General features: G+C 45.3%; 1 protein-coding gene across 1 annotated transcript in view; it reads left to right on the top strand.

Moving 5' to 3' along the window:
* Nucleotides 1-21,789, top strand: part of Pamr1 (peptidase domain containing associated with muscle regeneration 1) — a 91,319-nt gene that overhangs the window by 31,683 nt on the left and 37,847 nt on the right. The window contains exons 4-6 of the mRNA XM_050147122.1: nucleotides 13,043-13,157; nucleotides 14,781-14,998; nucleotides 18,744-18,851. Of these exons, the coding sequence (XP_050003079.1) occupies nucleotides 13,043-13,157; nucleotides 14,781-14,998; nucleotides 18,744-18,851 (441 nt within the window). The remainder of the gene's footprint in view (nucleotides 1-13,042; nucleotides 13,158-14,780; nucleotides 14,999-18,743; nucleotides 18,852-21,789) is intronic.

Raw genomic sequence — 21,789 nt, 5'->3', positions numbered from 1 at the left:
TCTGTTGTTTCAGGGCAAGTAGGGAGTGCGCCCTCTGCTGAGAGTAGAATGGAGTCAGGCTGGCGCTTGAGAGTCTCAAATTTTAAAACTGCCTCGACAGAAGCAGGAAAGGGACCACGAGTGATGCAGCAAGGCCTGCACAAATATCCTGAGATGCAGCGGCAGATGAAGCTGCTATGAAGGTGACATGGTCAGTTAGGGTGGCTGGGAGATCCTGTCCTGCCGCACGGGAGCAGAAATGGCCTCGGATTGGAAAGGACATGAAGTCGAAAGAGACCAGTGGAGGCAGAAGGGGGACTGGGGACAGTCATGAGCTACAACAGTGGTTCTCAGCTTTTCTAATGCCTTGTCCCTTGTTCCTTGTGTTGTGATGACCCCCTTGGTTACTACTTCATTACTGTAATCTTGCTACGATTATGAATCATATTATAAGTATCTGTGTTTTCTGATGGTCTTAGGTACCCCCATGAAAGAATCATTTGACCCCCAGAGGGGTCACATTCCACAGGTTGAGAACTGCTGGACTAGAAAATCTGGTCTATGGCAGTAAAGCTGTGGAGCATCATAGACGGCAGAGGTGTCAGGCTGAGAACTGGACTTCTAAGTGAATGTTCTTGAGGTGGTGACAATGAAACCCTCAGTATGGGCCTGGATAGAGCTCTGGGTTGCAGCCTCAAGCATAAGGCAAAAGTCATTTGGAACTCCGTTTGGGCACAGAGAAACACTTAAGGCTCCTGCTCACAGTGATTCACTAACATCCCACGAGCAAAAACTAAGCCACACAGCTAAGTTACAAATCAGTCAGTAGGCACGTGCTCTTGATACCAAGGGGACATGCATTCCACTTACCCATGCGATTGCTCATGTATGGGGTAGAGCAGAGGGAAATGATATTTGCATTCAGGAGATCCATAAAACATAGTTACAGGAGAGTGGGTACCCAGAGATAGCTCATGCACCGCCTTTCCTAAAGTCTCTGTTGGTTGGGTCTTGGGTTGAGCCTCAGCATGAGTGGTTGGTTGGGTTGCAGATGTGAGAGCTGACTGCAGAGTTCAATTGGTTAGGTTGCTGATGGTAACTCTCCAGGATCCAGGCACTCTGAAGGACAACAGAGCTGGCTCAGGGTAGGCAGAGATCTCACTAGGTCAAGTAGGAAGCTTTTGGTGTTATTCATCAGTTTGCAGATTCATTCAAAAGAATGGACCCCGGCTGCTGGACACAGGACGACCAGCAAGCAGATATGAGTTCTTCTGTTGTAGAGCTGCAGGTCAGCAAAGGGAGGCAAAAACAACAATAAAGAGGGAAAACAAACAAGGAAAACAATTTATTCTGTGAAGTAAACAAGGGTCAGATTCCTCTCCGCATCTGATTCTGTCTTGGACACATGGGAGGGCATGATTGTGTTCTGCCTGTTTTGAAAGCTTCTTTCCACACACAATGTATGTCATCACAGCTGCAAGCACACATGCAGTGTTTATTATAGCCTGGGCTGGCCATCGCAGAATACAGAGAGCCCCCCAAGGAGGGTAAATTCCATCTGTAGGAAAAGGTCAACCCCAAGAAGACACCGCCTTTATGTTAGTAGATTCTTATCACCTACATTACATTCTGTCACTGAATACATTCTAAACAAATCCAAGGGAAGAAGTGATTCCTATGCTGAATGCCTGTCTGCAGCTGGGCATTGAGCTGCCATCTGTGATGAGGCGACTGGAGACTTGAGTGGCCCTGTCCTGGCTGAGGCACAGTGCAGGAGCTACAAGACAGTACCTGAATTTTGCCAGTAGATGGCGCCCACACAACCCTTTTGATCTGTCTGGAAGCCCGGCTTCTTTCCTGCAGGGTACCATTTGGAGGGCTTCGGCAATTTCTCTCTGTGAGTACCATGTACCCCCTTAGCAAGGAAGGGGAAAGGCCGGTCAACACTGAAAGACTCCGGGTTCTATTAAAGCATTAGAGCGTTTGGCACTGAAGAGATGGAATAGTACCGTAATTTGTTAACAGTCCATATGGATGATAATATTAACCTGCTTCCTGTCTTAAAACTTGGTCTGTGACTGTTTCATCCATTGCTTACAGTTAGATTCTAGCTTCTAGGAGAATGCTTGAGTCCAGGGCCCAGAGAGTTTACTCATTTTCACCTTCCTGCTCAAGAAAGACCGTTTGGTGTTCTCAAACTATCCATGCTAAGAGCCAGGGTGGTATATTACTAAAGGAAAGATGTTTCTTTGTTCTTTCTCTCAACTTTTAAATTAGAATAATTTCAAGTCTATGGAGTTGAAAGAACTCTCTGTGTTTCTATTGTCTGTCTAGACTCAGCTATGATCATTTCTCAGTGTGTGACATGACTTCTCTTTTTCTGTACTATAAACTTGAGCGTTTTGTGTCTTATAACGTTAATACATCCTTTCCTTCCTTCACTTTCTTTTTGGACAGGGTCTCAGGATGTAGTCCAGGATGGTCTGGAAGTCTCTGTCTTCCCACATCGTCCTTCTGCATGCTGGAGTGACAGCTGTACTTCATGATGCCTAACTAACGTTTCTTTCTGATCCTCAAATCTGGCCGCCGAAGATCCTTTACATCATCTCTGCTCACTGGCTTCTGAGCACCCTCCCTCCCCTTTTCAGTCCGCATAAGTATTTCAGTTCTCTTGTACTTCTCTTCCTGGTCCTGAAATGGTCGTTTTTCTGTGCCTCTGGGTTCCTGTCAAGGGGAGCTGTACTCAGGGTTGTCACTAAGTGCTGGCTGGTTGAAGTGCTCGTATCTAAAGCTAAGAGGAAGGCTGCCTTCAAAGCTTCTTGGACAGGAAAGTTAGCTTCTTGGGTAGAACCACCTGCTGACCTCCAGGACTGGCTTCTGGGCTGGGATTTTTTATTTATTTGTGTGTGTGTGTGTGTGTGTGTGTGAAGATGGGATGTTTTGTTCTTTCTTTATATTTTAATTGCATATATTAATTGTACATAGTATTATGTTACCTAAGGACAGTTTCCACAATATGAATTGTACACTGAACATGTTCTCTTCATAGCCCCACCCCCTTTCCTAATCCCTCACCTCCTATCAGTCCCCGTTCTCTTCAACTTTCATATCATGTACACATACATGATTTTCATATATTTATATAAAAGTTAGGGACCACATTTTAGAGCCAGCACATGATATTTGTCTTTGTAAGATTGCGCTAATTTGCTTAATATGATCATCTCCATATGAATCATTTTTTTTTCAAATGACAACTTTGTTCTTCTCTAATGCTAAAAATTTCCACGTGTATATAGGGCACATTTCTTTATCCGCTGCCACACTGTCAGATACCTATGTTGGTTCCATATTTTAGACACGGAACAATGCTGCAATAAGTGTTGATGTCCATGTGTCTCTGTTGCACTGTGTTGGCTTGGAGCCCTTCGGGTGAGTACCCAGGAGTGATAGCTGGATCATGGGGTTCTAGCTTTAGTCTTTCTGAGAAAACTTCATAGTAACTGGACATTTTCCTTCCAGCAGTGCATAAGGCTTCCCTTTTGTCTATATCCTTGCCAGTACTTGTTATTCATTTTCTTAGTGATCGCTATTGTAACTGGAGCTATGGAATCCTAATGTAGCTTCAAATTATATTTCTCTTGTAGTCAATAAACTTGAACATTTTCATGTGTTTATTGACTATTTGTGATTATTGTCTGAAAATTGTCTATTTCATTGGTCCACTTATTGATTGGGTTGTTTGATTTCTTATTGTTTAGTTTTTTTAGTTCGTTGTATAATCTTGATATTAATCCTCTCTTGGACATATAGCTAGTGAAGATTTCCCTGCCATTTTCGTAGACTTTTTTTTTCTTAGTTGATTAACAGCTTCTTTTTCTGTGCAGTAATGTTTTTAATTTCACAAAGTCTTCTTTGTCAAATGTTGTCATTATTTCCTGAGTGACTTAACTGTTATTCGGGAAATCTTTGACTGTTCCTTATCTTGAATCATTCCCTACTTTCCTTAATAGGTTCAGAGTTTCAGGTCTTATATTGAGATCTTAGATCCATTTGGAGTTGACTTTTATACAGGATGAGAGATAAGTATCTAGTTTCATCTTAGAATGGTATTTATTTAACTTGACCCTCAGGCTGCTTCTTGCTCACCTGTACATATGGACAGCAAGAGGGCCTGGAACCTCGAGGATGTCACCCTTGAGGCCAATATTACAGTGATCCCAACAATTCAACCTCTGAAGGATATTGGGGATCTAAGAAGGTTAGGAAACCAACCAAGATGAGAGGATTTATGGGGAGAGATTATGGCCCACTAATTCGTTTATCTTCTTATGTTTTGGACAGAGGCAGAGGAGCAGAGGAACTATATGTGAGTCATGCTCCCAAATGTTTGAGGGCTAGGAAATGTGAGATGATTTGTGCAAGGTTATATCCAGAAATGGCTAAGAGAAAATTTGAGAGGAAGATGGAAGGGTGGTGCGGGGACTGGGGACAGAGATGGAAAAATGGAGGTCACTCATTGAAGACAGGATCATCTTGTCATAGCTTTCTGTGGCAAGTCCTGACTTCTCTAGGGAAAGAGCAATGAACAACTGGGTCTACTATGAGGACAGTGCCGTGGTGCCACGTAGTGGTCAGCAGTCAGAACCTGGACGACAAATTTGCTAATCACAGTTTCTTATTCATGAATAGAGACAGCAGCGGTCCTTGGTCTTTAGCAATTGTTTGTATTTATGTATGTATGTGTGTATGTATGCATGTATTTATTAATTCTTGTGAGAATTAAATCAAGTGCTGCCTATAAGTTCCTTATTCTGAGAAAGAGTAGCTACTCATTAAATAATTAATGTGTGTGCTGGTGTGTTTCTACTGTCAACTTGACACAACCTAGAATCACTTAGGGACCAAGTCTTAACAAGAAATTATCTAGATAAGGTTGGCCGATAGGGAACTGGCAAGTGGTGCAGGAAACCCAGCCCACTGTGGACGGCACCATTCCCTAGGCAGTGGGTCTTGAGCAGTATAAGAGAGGAGAGAGCTATGGAGTAAGCAAACATGCATGCAAACTTCCCTTTTCTCTGCTCTTGTCTATGAAAGCGAATAGCTGCCCCAAATTTCTGCCACTGTGACTTTCCTGATGTGATGGACACAACCTGTTCTGCCGTAAGTTGCTTTTCAACAGGGTAATTTATCATAGTAATAGAAATAATACCAGAACAATACTATTCTTATTATTAACCCAAAGCCATGAACTTAGGTGTATTTATTTATTTATTTTTTTCTTGTTTGTTTGTGAGCACACACATGTATGTCTGGGTGTATGTATGTGTGTTTAGGCAGAAATGAATATAAAAGAAGTATATTGCAAAAAAATTCTGAGAGAAAAAAAAGGAGGATGTAGTCCTGCCAGGGTAAGTGTTCTGTGGTGAATAGCACTTCATGTTTCCTGTCTGAGAAGTTTCTTGACACCAGGTAGTTAATGTTTGGACTGCTGCAGACAGCTGCCCATGACTGGTTAGCTGAAGCTCAGTGTCTAAGGAGAAGGAGAAGGCACAAAAGACCCCTTCTCCAACAGTAACGAATAACTAGGTTAGCAAGAATGCAATCAGAATTTTCTTTAAGACCACTAGATATCTGTGAATATAGAACCTAAAAGACTTCAGTCTCCAGAAGCAGGGCTTCAGTTTCTTTCCCAGATGAACAAGGTTCAAGGATGCTCGGTTCCTGGGGCTGGCTGCTTAAGCAGGTAGAAGTTGGGGTATCCATGAAGACTGTGTCTCTCAGAGGAACAGCAGAAGCGAGGTTTTTGGAGATCCTATGAGCCAGCTTGTTGTGCAGAAACCTAAAGCGAAGACAATCTCCACCTAGTAGTTTATGAAATGGAATTTTGTTAATTGATCAGGGTAAGGTTTAGACAGCAGATCTCTACAGGGGTGTCTTTACAGGGGGTGTCATTACAGATTCATGAACCTGCGGTCTCGGGCCTCACAGCCTCAGAAAACCAGTGTCTTTTTTATATATTTTTTTTCCAAAAAATAAAACAAACTATCTTTTTTCATTTTACTTATTAATCCCAGTTCCCACTCCCTCCCCTCATCCCATTCCCTCCACATACCCCACCCCTATCCCCCATCCACTCCTCAGAGAGGATAAGGCACATACATTGCTTTGGGGAAGGTTCAAGGCCCTACCTACTATATCCAGGCTGAGCAAGGTATACAACCAAAGAGAATAGGTTCCCAAAAAACCAGTACATGCAGTAGGGATAAATCCTGGTGCCACTGCCAGTGGCTCCTCAGTCTTCCCCAGCCATGTAACTGTCACCCACATTCAGAAGGATTAGTTTGGTCCTATGCTTGTTCTTTCCCTGTCCGGCTGGAGTTGGTGAGCTCCCATTAGCTTAAGTAGACTGTTTCAGTGTGTGTCCCCATCATGGTCTTGACCTCTTTGCCCATATTCACACTCCTCCCACTCTTTGACTGGACTGGGGAGCTCAGCCCAGTGCAGTGTCTTAGTCTTGTAGATTGAAAAGTAGCGGAAGTTAGGAGGAGGACTCAAAAAGTCGAAGAGAGATTGTAGAGGGCTCCTGGTGCTTGGGTTTCAAGTCGTTTGTGGTAGGGTTCTAAGAAACTTAGAATGTCCCAGTTCTAGCTAGAATGTGCCAGTTGCTACCCCTGATCTAACTGAACCAAACTGACCAGCTTTTATCTCACTGGCCTAAGAGAGGAGAGTACATTTCTAGTCAGAAGAAGTGATCAGCTGCTTTCTGTTGGAAAGAAAAAAAGAAAGAACTGCAGTAAAAAGAACAATTATCCAAAAAAAAAATAGTTTCTAGATGATCAAATAGTAGAACTTTCAGACCAGAACTTTGAGTAACTTTTAAATAAATTATATTAAATGATCTATAGGAAACTAGGTCTCTTAGGGACTAACATGAGAAATATCAGGTGAGAGCTAGAAAAATAAAATAACAAAGTGAACATCCAAGAATTATAAATACAGTATTTGAATGAAGAACAACAAAAATATTAGTTGAAGTTAACCAAGGAGGAGGAAGATAGAGAATTAAAGACAGACCAACAAAAGTCAGTCAAACTGATGCCAAGATAAGACACACAGAGTCCACAGAGTCTTCAATGTTGTTTTTTATTAGTGTCTATTAGTTGTATAAAACCCTGGACTTCATTGTGATATTTTAACACATGCAAAAAGAAGTGGATTGGGGTAGGAATTGGGTAGGGTGCAGAGGAGAGTGATGGGGGCTGGATCCAATCAGTCCGGTTTCCTTTTCTACCCTCCTCCAGTTCCTATCTTTTTGGCTGGATTGGAAAGGTGACTTTATGTTGAAAGGATTCAGGCAGCTTGGGGAGGAAATGTCTCCTGCCTCAGAGTGGGACGTATTTTTGATGTTAAACAGTCATTTTAAAGGAAGGCATGACACATGTGGTCTAGGAAGAAGGGACTCTGAAATGCTTTGATTAGGAAGGGAGCTGTTGAATTATTTTGTATGGTCACCCATTTGATTAACAATTCACTGGGCACCAGCTTGATACCAGCGTATAAAGAGGTGAAAACGACATTGTCCCTGCCCTCGCCCAATTGTACTATTACGTACAAAAAATATAATTCAATCAGCAGTCTTTACAAAGGCCAGGCTGATTGGGGTTTTAGGTCAAATCACAGCTTGGAAAGACGCGCAGGGACCCCTAGTGATTCTGATGAAGACAAGAGTCCCCATCACAGCAAAGCCTTTGCCCGGCACTTCCCTGTGAACGAGGCTTTGTTCTAGACACCTTCATGCACAGACTCATTTAGCTTTCACTGCAACCCTCATCAGAGCTATTTTATAGATAAAATCGCTAATGCTCTCAAGTCAGGGACAGGATGGAGTAGAGGGGGTGTTATCACATAGCTGTAAGTGTCTGGGCCAAGATATGAATTCAGAAACTTGGTACCAAAGCCTGTCCTCCATCTCCTCCCTGAACTTTCCCTGTAGAACAGGGGCAGCAGAAATCGTGGATCTGAGAGTCTGTCTGAGGACCTAAAAGGTGATGGTAGCATGCCTGGAGTCACACACAAGGTTCAGGCTTCTTTTCTGACCCTGGCCAGTGCACTTGCCACCATTAGGCCTCAGCTCTGCCAGCTGTGTGTCTGCCGGGTTCTAGTTATGTGTCACCATGTGGCTCTCATGATCTAGACTACAGGGCAGAACCTGGGCTCTCTCTGGGAATCTGATGCTAAGATAGCATCTCTGATCCAGAAAGTACTCAACAGAAAGAATAAAATGATTGCCATTTACAGAGCAGTTTTAGGAACCAGTTACTGTGTTGAAAACTAGGCTGGAGTTGGAGCTCAATTGGTGGAGCACCGGCCCAAGTGGACCCAGGTTTGATCCCAAGCAGCGCATAAACTAGGCATTGAGATGTACCTGGAGAACACTCTCCTGTGACAGGTGGAGAGAGAAGAATCAGAAGTTCAAGGTCAGCCTCAACCTCAGCTAGCAAACTTAACACCAGCATGGATTACACAAGATCCTATCTCAAAAAAGAAAAAGGAAGGGAGGAAGGAAGGAAGGAAAGAAGGAAGAAAGGAAGGAAGAATCAGATTTACTCAAACAAGAAAATAAGAAAAGCCACGATGATAGGTATTACTATTGTCTTACCTGCAAATGAGACACACTAGCTCAGACAATACTGAACTCGCCTAGAGTTCAAACCCAAGCTGTTTTCATGGACCGAGGCCCACTTCTTGAGTTATCTTTGAAAGAGAAAAGATACACCAGTGTCTCACTGTCTGGGCAGTTTCTCCAAGTCCTTTTCCCCCCTTAGATGGAAGATTAACCAAATACAAAATGAAACCACTTCTCAGAGGTGCGCTGTGTCTCTCTTGCCACTCACTGCCCACACCCAGTGCTAGAGATGGTGAGCTTTGGTAAGTGCTGGGGTGTGCTATGGGAACCCTTCCAGCTCTCTTACTAGTTTGGAAATTAAGGAAGACTTCTTTTCATTTGTGTGAACTAGAAGCAGGTCTGTCCGCCTATCCCATCCATGTTGAGCTGTAGCAGTGGGCAAGAACAGGGGTGAGTCCAGGGTTTGGAAGTCTTGGAGATGGTCTGGACACACACACACACACACACACACACACACACACACACACACACACACGAGCATGCTTGTGCACAGTAAGACATAATTAGGGAACCTGAGCGTGTCTTCTGGGCCCTGAGCCTGCTCTGGTCCTTTACTGCAGGACCACCTGTCTGGTTGGTCAGGGGCACTTCCTTGGCAGGGACTCTGGCTATGTTCACTGTTCTGTTCCGGACAGAGGTGTATTAGCTTGTCTCTGCACCCAGATCAGCCAATTCCAGAGGAGAGGCAGAAGTGGGAAGGGAGCTGAGGAAGCCACTAATGCGGGAGGGAGCGGGGTTCCTTCTCTTCCCTTCTGCCCAGTGTCCACTCTCCAAGCACACTTCCAGAAAGTAGTCTCTTTGTCTTTGGTTGGCTGGAAGTTGTTCCTGCTTCTGGAGCCAAATATTCCCTCCCCTTCAGAGGGAGAGGGAGCAACATGATGAAGGGCCCAGCCTCTGCATATGCTTTGGAAGCCTGACTTCCTCTGGGGACAGTTCTGAGGCAGGAATAAACCATCCAGCCTCCCCTGCGTGGAGCTGGGGGCTGTAAGCCCTCCAGAGACTGCACGAAAGCCTGGAGCTGTCCTAGCTTCACCACAGACACAGACTGTCTGATTCCAGTTTCCACAGGGAGAGAAGGGAAGAAACCGGAAGTAGGCTGGCAGCCTTCAAGCTGCTTCTAACTTGGGGCTCCCAGCAGGAGATTTGTAGGGGGTGCGGGGATCTAACACCTTGCAGGCTGGGAAGCTGCCAGGCTCTGGAGGGCTGCGGCTGTGTGCGGGGAGGCTGCTTTTTCTGTCTCTCACACCCAGCGCAGCACGTAGCACTTCCCTAGCCTTGCGGCAGATGGGCAGATGTGGGCGAGAAGAGTGAGGTGTGCAGGAAGAAAGAATGTGTGCTTCCTGTGGGAGGGGGTGCGCTTCGCAGGTAGTGTGCTGAAAGAGGAGAAAAATTCTTGCGGCTTCCTAGTGCACAGTGAGAGGGTTAGATCAGAAAGTCCTTAAGGCAGTACGGTGTATTATCCAAGACCCCACTACCCAAACTAGACACACGCAAATCTCCGCTTGGCCACCCAGTAGCAACAGCTGATGATCATTGATTTTTGTTACCACTTCTATACCCAATCTGTTTGCAGCATCACAAACCACAATGACCTAGGGGCTGCTTCATTCACATCTGACGGGGTTGCTTGAGGTTTGAGGTTTAGATAGGTGAAGTAACTTATCCAAAGTTGCACAGCTACGAGCCTGAATCCGAGCCTCAGAGGACAGACTTTGAAGTCTCTGTCCTAACGTAACTAGGCTCAGAGACAGGCAGGGTCTTCTGTTGGCCATCTGAGCTTGGGAGCATCACATTTTTATTCCCAGTGTTCGGCATCCAGGCAATGGGAAAGTGAACATTATTTCCCCCAGGTTTGTTATGAGAGTTCCATGAAAAAAAAAAGCCTGAACCTGACTTAGTGCTTTTTTTCCTTCCTTCATTTGAGAAACATTCCAGGTACTGTTCTAACTACAAGCTAGCTAAGGTCCAGCTCTATCGAAGTATGGAGGAAGAAAAGTCGAATGATTTGAGCTGTGTGTGTGTGTGTGTGTGTGTGTTTTATAAAGAACACAAAATAAGATAAAGTTCAACTAGAATGGGGGCAGGCAGTTCCAAGGATGCTCAAGGAAGGGTCTTTGAGAAAGGGGCAGCTGAGGTTAGTCATCAGAGGGGAAAAGACCATGAGCTTCCTAGGATGAAGGAGGAGCAAGTTCAAGGCCTGGTGTTATGAAGGCTGGTTTGCTTGCAGCAGAGTGCAGAGGCAGAAGGGGATTGAGAGTCAATGTGACATGGTCTACAAGGCAAGGCTATGAATGTCATTGTGTTGTGTGACTTCCTCTGGGGAGAGGTGAACGAATGACTGTGCCCTCTAGACAGGACACTGACGTCTAGCTTGGTGAATCGCTGAGTTTACCTGGGTTACTTACACGAAGAGTACATGTGCGGAGTTATTTATAGGAACGTGGATGGCTCAAAGAGTTGCAATCATTAAGCAAACAAATACATTTCCTAGAATAGACAACCACACACTGCCCAAATGACAGGCTGCTTCACCCACCAGAGAGTCTCTTCTCCCCAGTAATTGTTGCTACTTTTAACGCATTGGGCAGGGGCCTCGTGAGCCCTGTAAGTTTCTGGAGCATCCTCAGCCTTGTAGGTTTCATTAACTTCTTGCTTTACAAGCTTCCTTTACTTCGTTAGTCTTACCAACTTCCTCTTCCTCTGGAAGGAATGTTTCAATACAGAAGAAATAGCTATACAACACATGGGAAGGGACCACACAGGGGTGACCTTTGGTGAACTTACATCGAGAGTGATACTATCTGATTTATTTATTCATTTAAGATAAATAAGAACAGGTCTGTGAGGAGAACAGAATACTGAGTGCTAACGATGTATGCAAGACAGCTTGGAGGAGGCTGGGCCATCACAGGGGTCCACAGTGGATGGCAGCGAGTGACACTTCTCACGGCAGAGCAGGGCAGCAGTCACCCATCTCAGTGAAGAGACAAATTAGGCATCTTAGTCACAAAAGCCTTGGGCCTCACCCTTGTCAAAAATAGGGTTTAGGCTCTTTCCCTAAGACCACATTCACATCTCTACTGTCAAATTGCCTTGGGTGAGCACCTACTGATTTTACTATTTTATTTTAGCTTTGGGATTAGCTTTCCCGAGGGCTGGCTCTGGGATGGAACTACCACGTCTCTAGAGTTTGTGATATCTTGACTTCCGCGTAGAACCAGAGTAGATCAGTTTCCCCTATGATGCTCTAGATAGTAGATATTTGCATTTGCTGAGACCCGACTGTCTCTGTGACTTCTCAACTCTGCTGCTGCTGTGCTGAAAAGCCAATAGTGTCCTAGTGGGTGGGCACAGTTGTGGGCAAGAAAACTTGGTTGTTATTGTTGTTGTTTAATGTCTTTCTCTGTAACCTGGGCTATCCTTAAGCTTACAATCCTCCTGCCTCAGCCTTCCTGGGTGTTGGATGCATAACCACACCCAGACCAGTGAAATTTCATTTATAGCAATAGTAACAGGCTTCGTTCGGCTCTTTTGGTCATAATTTGCCAAGATCAGGTAAAGAAAACCATTTATTTACACTACTCAAATGAATTGTTTTTCTATAAAATCACCTGAAAATGTTTGCCACAAACCCTTTAACAAAAATAGGGTGTACCTTACTGTGAGTAAATGCACACTCTGAAGACCTTCCCTTTAGGGACTTCCAAGTCTTAGGGTTGTTTTTGGAAACAGTTTATGGGATCAGGGAAGCAGGGATTGGAATGCTTTGGGCTCTTGCTTCTGCTTGTCTTTTATCCATAGTTTGCATTTTTGGTTGACAGACCTAATGAGAGCTTGAACAAGAGGACTTGGGGGTAAGATAAAAAGTGAAGACCATTTATCTAGCTCACCCAGGGAAGATCATTCATCTTTTCTAGTTTTGTACATTGAGGAAGCCTTTATTATGTAGTATGTCATGGAACAAATCCCACAACTAGTCACAGAACAGCTTAACACATACATTGTCTAATGGGGTGGGAAGGAGGGAGGAGCGTTGCTGGAGAGTCCAAGCCTTCTGCAGGTAGCAGGAGGATGAATGAAGTCATAGAGAGGCAGATGGTAGTGTCATGACTTTACATCAGGCACAGCCTTGGTCTTTCTGTGACAGTACAGGAAAACTGGGATGGTACCGCTCTGTCCCACATGACTGAGTGGAATAAAAGAATTAAATTATGCAAATTCCTAAAATTAAGAAATATTAGCATTCTTCTTCCTATTCTGCTCTTATTTTGTTCTTGAGGATGTAACTAAAGCACTAAGTTCCTGTCAGAATTTCTCTCGTATCTCTTCTGTTGATCTCGTTGTCCGTGTCTAGATCTTTTCTTCTCTTTTCAGGATGTGGCCAGGTTCTTCGAGCTTCAAAGGGTCAGATTCTGTTGGAGAGCTACCCCTTAAATGCTCACTGTGAATGGACCATTCATGCCCAACCTGGGTTTATCATCCAGCTGAGGTAAGGTGCCGGATCCAGAAACGAGTAAGAGCCTATGAGGAAACTGGGCTGGGATGGAGGGTCCTGTGTCTTGGTGACCAGGGATGAGACATTGGCACCATTCTTCCCCCAGTAGTTTTGCCTCCTGGAAGCACTTCTCCTTCTTCTATCAGGGGATGGAATGATCTCATCACTCATATAATTTCTGGGAATATTGTTCTTCTTTAACTAGTGATGAGGCATGGGTGATTAAAACCCCTGGTTCTCTGAGTTATGAGCCTTCAGTAAGTATTTTCTTAGTGAACCAGTTCATGCCAATGTTGCCACATGCTTCTTAAATAACTTTCTGCCCTTTAAAAGGAGCAACATGGCATCAAAACTGACCAGGAGAAGCAATCTAGACCTCTTCCTAAATCCTCCTTAGCGAAACCGGACATGATATGTGGTGTTCCCACAATCCGAGAACCTAGACTTGGGAACAAAACTCGATGGTTGATTTTTCTAGACAAACGCTGATCTAAGGAGCCAGTGAGGGGCCTTAGTCTCCTGCTTAATGGACTCTGGGCTGAGCCTGTGGGGATGAGAAGTCAGGTGTTAAATATAACAAGTTAATATTTTAGTAGTTCAGGCACCAAGACAAATGGTTATTTCAGAACCTCTGAGAGTGTCTCTAGGACTCAGGGCACAAAAATAAACCTCTCCTAAAATAAAATGGAAGAAACATGTCAGCTATTTGAGAGTCCTGGAGAAGCGCAGAAGCATGGGATGCATTCTAGTTACTTAACTAGGGGCCTCCTGGCCAGGGACAGCTGGAATGGTGGGGACGCTGGGAGGCATATGTAGAATATTTCTCCAAAGGTCAGTTCCAGTGCTCCATTTACAGCACCTACCACATCCATGCTGCTGTGCAAATCTCTTTCCCTGCCTGGAAAATGACCCCCAAGCCATCCGCATCCCCTTTACCTACTGTCACAGTTTTGCTGCAGGGGTCACCAATTTCCCCGAGACAGGTCCTGGATCCTGCCTTGTCTCCCTGCTTCCACTGTGAGCAATGCTACCATTTCCTCCTCTGAAGAGTGATCCAACCATCATCCCATTGTTGAAACCTGCCACCCACTGCCTACTGAACGTGTAATGACATCTGAACCCCTGGGAATGCGGGGTGAAGAAACTCTGGCTCTCCCTGTTGGGCTTAGCTCGCAGTTCCTCCTCCACTCACAGCCTTTGCTCTGTTCCTCTTTCACTCACAGCTTTGGAGCAGCCTTAATTTTCTTTCAGGTCCTCATACATGCCACACTCATTACGGCTACTAGGGCTTCTGCATTTATAGGTTCTCCTCCCTCGGTCACTCTTACCCAAGACCTTCACAAGTCTGACTCCATTGCTTGCTTAAATCTTGCTTGGATTTAGGCTTTCAGAGAGGTCTTACCTAACAGTAGCCTTTTTTTTTTTTTCTGCATCTGAGTTAATTTCTATTCTTATTGGTTTATTTTGCACCTGTCCCAGGTCTCATTATCTGTTTTCTATATTAGAGTTTGTCTCCATGACGTCATCATCTGACCTTGAGTTCACCCCGCCCCCCCGCCAGGATCTCAGGACAGACCTGGGCTCACCTGCTCCTTCTGTCATCCTCTCCCCATGCAGGTTTGGCATGCTGAGCCTGGAGTTTGACTACATGTGCCAGTATGACTACGTTGAGGTTCGTGACGGGGACAACAGCGACAGCCCCATCATCAAGCGTTTCTGTGGCAACGAGCGGCCAGCTCCCATTAGGAGCACAGGCTCTTCCCTCCACGTCCTTTTCCGCTCCGATGGCTCCAAGAACTTCGATGGATTCCATGCCGTCTTTGAGGAGATCACAGGTAAAAAGCTCAGTGATAACTGTAGCGGGGGATGCCTTGCTCCCTAACAGCACCTTTCTAGGTCTCCTTGCTCATCTTTCTCCAAAGTTAGGATGCCGAGCTCTCAGAAGCAGCCTACATAATGAGAAAAAAGAGGAAGGATGAGGGCTTTTTCCCCCCTTCAGAAAAGCTCACCCGAAACTGGAACAAGGACTTATGCCTCCTGCATCCAGAGGAGGTGGTTGGAGCCCACGGGGGCTGTGTTATGTAGGTATGAGGGTGGAGCCTGGGATTTGTATCAAAGCTTTTGACTCTAGCAACCATGTGAAGAGGACACTCATGGTGAAGAGTACTGGCTTTGTGACCAAGCTGTGTGACTTTGGAAAATTTCTTCTGCCTTTCTGGGCCTCAGTTTTCTAAGAAATAATAAAAGGAGGAAAAGGTGGGAAGGTCCTTAAAGACACCGTGGAAGAGGAATCTTGCACAGTCCAAGCACTCAGAACCGCCTAAGCCAGGAGCCTGGAAATTGGCATGGCAGGTCTTAGGTGGAGCCCATGCTCCAGTAATAGCTCCCGCATGTGTTCAAACCAGCAACCCCAATTAAACTCGGTGGGTCACAAAAATAAACATACAAAGCCAAGAAAGATAGGAAAGCAAGAAGGGAGTTAGGAGGGGGCAGGAAAGGCTGAGAGGGGTTGGAAAAATTATCAAACTGCACAATATTCATTAAAAATTAGAATTAAGCCAGGCGGTGGTGGCGCACGCCTTTAATCCCAGCACTCGGGAGGCAGAGGCAGGCGGATCTCTGTGAGTTCGAGACCAGCCTGGTCTACAAGAGCTAGTTCCAGGACAGGCTCCAAAACCATAGAGAAACCCTGTCTCGAAAAACCAAAAAAAAAAATTAGAATTAAAAATACTTATTTTATGTGTATGGGTGCTTGGTTTGCATGTAAGTCTGTGTACGATGTGCATGCCTGGTGGCCACAGGGTCCAGAAGAAGGCATCCGATCACCTGGGACTGGAGTTACAGACAGTTGTGAACTGTCATGTGGGTGCTGGAACTTGAACCTGGGTCCTCTGGAAGAGCAGTCAACACTCTTAACCTCCAAGTCATGTCTCCAGGCCCAGAAATATATTTTTTGAAATCTCAAACTTAAATGCCATTTACTTGGCTACTTCCAAGTTCAACTTCAATTCTGCCCTATTTGGTCATATCTAGTCATATCTAGAGGTAGGGTTGATCATCTGGACAAAATACTGAATTCTTAGGAATCACTTCAGCTCTCCTTATTGTGAGTCTGGATTTCCCATGATTTACACAATAAGCCTCTGCTTTAAGGCCAAAATTTAAAGCTACTGAGTAAGAACAATGAGGAAAAGAGTCTATGTTCAGTGGCCATCTGGCTCTCTGAGGGCTTTGGGAGGACGGTCTCATGTGAGAGTCTCTGGGAAGGAGGAGATAAGAGGTCACAGAATCAAGGTCCCTTCAGCTGTACCCTCTGGCTAAGACCAGCATCCCGACTGCCCAGTGTTCCCCGCCTTGAAGATGGTGCTCGCAGTAGCTCTGTGCAGTTGTTCCTTATTGTCCAAGTGTCTGGTTCCTTCTCCTGCTGTGTCCCATGATGCAATGCAAGAAGAGCTGCTTGGCTGCTGGAGTGGCGTGTGGTCCGTCTCCGGCTGTCTCCTCATTCTATAATGACTGAGGAGATGCCATGAGCAGCATTGGTGGATGTTTGGAACATGCAGCCAGAGCTGCGCTGTCTAGGTAGCCAGGGTGACAAGTAGCTCATTATCTTGTGGCCCTGAGAGTGAAGAAGTATCTTTCCCCTCTGAGGAGCACTGGTGGACAGCAGGCAGTACCACCTCTTGTCCCTCAAGCACTCCCAACTGTTGACTTACTCTTGAGTTATTCCCTCTGGCTAAGGTCACCTGCCCCAAACCTGTGTTTTGAAATCTGTCCTTCAGGCCCTTTGCCACATTCCCTCTTCTCTGCTCCCTTTCTCTTTTGCCATTGAACTATGGCTTTGCTCCTTTGTTGGCTACCCTGTAGCACTTCTTTTCTCCACTATAAACCAACTGCATTGTGCCTCAGACTCTAGTCATTGTACCCTCTCCTTCACATGGCCTTGATCTAGTAAACAGGAAGTCCTCTGTGTCTCCGTAGCTCTCCAGGGCCCTTACTACTGTTTCCTTGAACTGAGCCAAGGGATACAGTTCTCCTACATGAGCATCCATGAAGATAGAAATGAAGGCTAACACATACATCAATGTTTCCCATTGACCTTTGCAGGAAAAGAAAGTCCCTTAGATGCTCAGTAAGCCACAGGTTCTGAGCTTCGGTAAGATTTGAAAAGACAATATTATATGTATTCTTGAAACTTCACAAGCACATTAGGCCACTGAGCTAAGAAGTTCTGCAGTAAAGAGATCTGATCCCTCAGCTTGAGTAACACTTCTGGGGGAGCCTATAAAAAATCCATTCAAGGGCAGGCAGATCTCTGTGAGTTCGAGGTCAGCTTGGTCTACAGAGAGAGTTCCAGGACAGCCAGAGATACACAGAGATTCTGTCTTCGAAAAAATAACAAAAAATAAAACAAAACAAAACAAAAAAAGCTTCCAAAAAACCCCAAGACCACAAATTCATTCAGTTCTGGTTTAGTGAAACAGTGAGCTTTTTAGGGTTTCTTGCAGGAAGATGGCGAGGGGTCCTTACAGGAACTGTTCCACTCAGGAAGCTGCTCACTCAGGAAGCCACTCACTCAGGAAGCCATTCACTCAGGAAGCATAGCCCAGCTTGGTGATGGCCTCTGAAGTCTGCATCACTGGAGTTGCCTCTGCAGTTGCAGACAGCTACACCGGGGAAGAGTCTCCTTTATCCAGCATTTATTTGTTCTCTGGTTGTAAAACCTGGAGGAGGAAACTGCCCAGTCCCTGTGGGAGAGAGAACGCATGCACGGAGCTGTTTCACTGTGTATACTCTGTGGTTTGCGTTCTCTGTATGGGTGGTGTTGGTTGTTTTTACTCTTTGGCTCTTTGGGGGCCACCACCCCAGCTCCCAAATAAATAAATTTGAAGACTTATTCTTACTTATAAATGCCCAGCCTTATCTTGGCTTATTTCTAGCCAGTGTTCCTTAACTTAAATTATCCCATCTACCTTTTGCCATTGGTCTTTTCCCCTTTCTTACCTCTGTATTTCTTACTTTCACTATTACTTCATGGCTGGTCTTGTGGCTGGGTGGTTAGACCCCTGCCATCCTCCTCTCCTTGTTTTCTTGCTCCTTAACCTCACTTCTCTCCTTTTCTCCTTCTGTTTATTCTATTTGCCTGTCAGCCCTGCCTATCCTTTCTCCTGCCTTGCTATTGGCTGTTCAGCTCTTTGTTAGATCAATCAGGTGTTTTAGACAGGCAAAGTAACACAGCTTCACAGAGTTAAACAAATGCAACACGAAAGAATACAACCCATGTTCGCATCATTAAACAGATTTCCACAACATAAACAAATGTAACACACCTTAAAATAATATTAAACAACATCTGATATCTTGGGCACACTTTTAGGTGTTTCATACATGTTAAACAGCATCCACATCATTTGACACTTAATATCTGTGTGTTTTCTGCATTCTAAATCACAACATCATGAATCCAGTAAGATGAACAATAACATTGTAAGAAGTTGGTGAAAACACATTGGTTCAGATTACAGGTTTGGGGAGGTGGACTCACTATCAGAGGTGACACTGGTCGATGCCTTTCTCTTTCAGCCTGTTCCTCGTCCCCTTGTTTCCACGATGGCACGTGCCTCCTTGACACAACTGGGTCTTACAAGTGTGCTTGCCTGGCTGGCTACACTGGGCAGCGCTGTGAAAACTGTAAGTGTGACTCTGGGTGTTAGTGGGGCATGCAAAGGGATTCGGGGGCTACAGCACTTTGGTTTCTTGTCGTCTCCAGTAGTGTGTCTGAGATGGCACATCCTATGGGTACCGGAGTCATAGTTGTTGACATTGTTCTTGTGATCATGATGTGTATGTGCCTATGGAGGCCAGAGTTTGATGTTGGGTATTTTCCTTTATTGTTCTCCTCCTTATTTTCCTCCACTGAACTTGGAACTCATTGGTTGGCTAGTCTGTCCAGATAGCAAGGCTGTCTTCCTCTTTGCTTCTCACAGCACCGAGACTGTGGATGTGTCCTGTCATAATGACTTTCAAGGAAATGCATCCTAGGAGTCCAGCCTTAGGCCATCATGCCTTCACAGCGAGCAATTTACACACTAAGCCATCTCCCCAGTGTCTCTTCCTTCCTTCCTTCCTTCCTTCCTTCCTTCCTTCCTTCCTTCCCTCCCTCCCTCCCTCCCTCCCTCCCTCCCTCCCTCCCTCTCTCCTTCCCTCCTACTTTCCCTCCCCTCTCTGTCCTTCCCTTTCCCCTTCCCCTTCCTTCTTTCCTTCCTCCCTCCCTCCCTCCCTCCCTCCCTCCCTCCCTCCCTCCCTTCCTTCCTTCTTTCTTTCCTATGTTTTTTTCTTGGTTTGTGTGCTAGGGATCAAACCCAGGATTTCATTCATGCTGAACACACATCTTTCCACTGCACTACAGCTTTATTCCTCATGTCATGGATTGACTCTCCCAGTAGATCTCTAGCTCTTTGGTTCTTATGGACAGTCAAAAGCAGGGTGATAGCAGCCCTCAGTAACCTGGGGCCCTCAAAAAAATTGGAATCGACTCAAACAAATGACTCACGCCAAAGCAGCAGGAATTTTTAAATTATGTTCTTAAAAAGACAGGAGGTGATTCTCTTCTGATACTAGTTTTGAGCTTTTATTAGAGAGAGCAACTCTAACTCATTGAATTTAATTATACATATCACAGGGCATAGCCTTGGCCTTGAGGAGTATGTATACCATGACATCACAACTTCCAACTCTCTATGTGGTACTGAGGACCATGCTGTTGGCAAAGAGAAGCTTCATTATCACGTCCAGAAATCATTTATTATGGTATCTGGTAGCCAAGATCCTATGTATAATGCGTGTCCTCACAGAAATTTGAGACCTAAAATTAGTGCCACTCTCTACAGCTATCACTCTTCAAAGAGATGTGCAGAGCAAGAATGAAGGTTTGAGGACAAGAGGAGGAAGATAAAGTCCTGAGCAGCGCTCCCCAAAATAGATCCAGAGGTGGGGCGTGTGCCAGTAAGGCCGGAAGGACAAGCTCCCCAGAGGTGCTCTTATGGCTTGGGAGAGCTGACCTGGAAATGGAACAAAGTCAAGCAAAAACAACTTCAAGAAAATCCCCAGGCCCACTGCTTGCTTGGTAGTAGTGAAATATGGAATGCCAGGGAAGTGGAGGCACAGTACCGGGTTCTTCTATCCACAGAGCAGTTGGTCACTAGCCAAGATTGCCCTAGGGGAAATGTGGACTCAGGCATGCTGTCTTAGTTAGCTTAACTGTCAACTTGTTCCCACTTAGAGTCACCTGAGAAGGGTGTCTCAGCTGAGGGACTGTCCAGATCAGACCGGCACAGGCCTGCCTGTGGGGATTGTCTTCTATGTTAATCGGTCATAGCGGGGCCTAGCCTGGCACCGTTGTTTGGGCTTTGTGTTCCCTACAAATGAGACAGCATTCTTACCTCATTTCTGTTGCATTTTCTTGGGCAGGAGACAGTTTCCTGCTTGGAGGTCATGCAAGTAGCCCTGCTTTCAGGCTCCTGACTTGAGTTCTTGTCTTGACTTTTCTCAATGGTGCACCGTGACCTGGAAGTGTAAAAGCGATAAACCCTTTCCTTCCTAAGTTATTTTGGGTCCGAGTGTTTTATCTCAGCAACAGAAGGGGAACTAGAACATATGCCTGGCTTCCTGAGCAGATGCTCTGTGTGGTTCCAGGAACCCAGAGAGGATCATATAGGCCACGATTCAATGGGGGAGGGTGGAGGGAAAGGAGAACCCAGGAGCAGGAGAAAGGGCTTCAAGGGCAGAGTACCAGGCGTGTCGTCTCCAGTCATTCCTAACCACTGCACACATGTTCTGTGCTCCACTGCTGTCTGAGAACCCTCTGAGAAGGTGGTGTGTTTTTCAGGGGAATGTTTACTAGCATTTCTTACAAGCAGTGCTGTTTCAACAGTGGGTCTCTGAGGACGTCACTGTGTTCTGCTAAAATCTCTGGTTTGGCACAGCTGACCCGAGTGTCACTGTGGAAGAGGCTGGGAAGATGATGCTGAGATTCATGGACACTCCCTTTGTTGAGGCTGAGAAGATGATGCTGAGATTCATGGACACTCTCTTAGTTGAGGCTTCGGTGTAATGTGTAAGGCGGATGAGAGCCATGTTGTTTCCTTCTTATTTCAAGGATTTGTAAACATGGTCTAGACTCTCAACAGCGGCACACTCTGGGATTCAGAAGGGGAAATGAAGAGAAGGAAGACTTGATTTCTGAATGACTAGTTACAGTTTTGATAGACAGAGGCAACACCTGAAAAAAGCATGGCCACATAAGCCAGACACATTTAAGAACTGTTTCAAATCAGGAGAGAAAAGCAAATTGCTCCAGATGCTATGACTAAGCTATGCAGGAGTGGCTTGCGAGTCAAAAATGGATTTTTTTTCCCCTGTAAAGTTAGTCTATCAAAAGAAAAACAAGCATCATGAAAAAAGAATGTAGCAGAAGGCATGTGGATGGTAGCTTGATTCATAAATGGTCTCAAATTCCTTTAAATACCAGGGAGGTTGGGATGTAGCTTTGTGATGGAGTGCGTGCATAGCATGTGCAAGGCCTGGCCATGGATTCCCAGTGCTCTAAACAACCGAAAGTCACAAACAA

This window comes from Alexandromys fortis, unplaced genomic scaffold (genome assembly GCF_014885135.2).
Source record: "Alexandromys fortis isolate MF-2015 unplaced genomic scaffold, M_Fortis_MF-2015_v1.1 scaffold_12, whole genome shotgun sequence".
NCBI lineage: Eukaryota > Metazoa > Chordata > Mammalia > Rodentia > Cricetidae > Alexandromys > Alexandromys fortis.
Note: the sequence above shows the minus strand (reverse complement) of the source record. Positions and strands in the feature narration are given on the sequence as shown.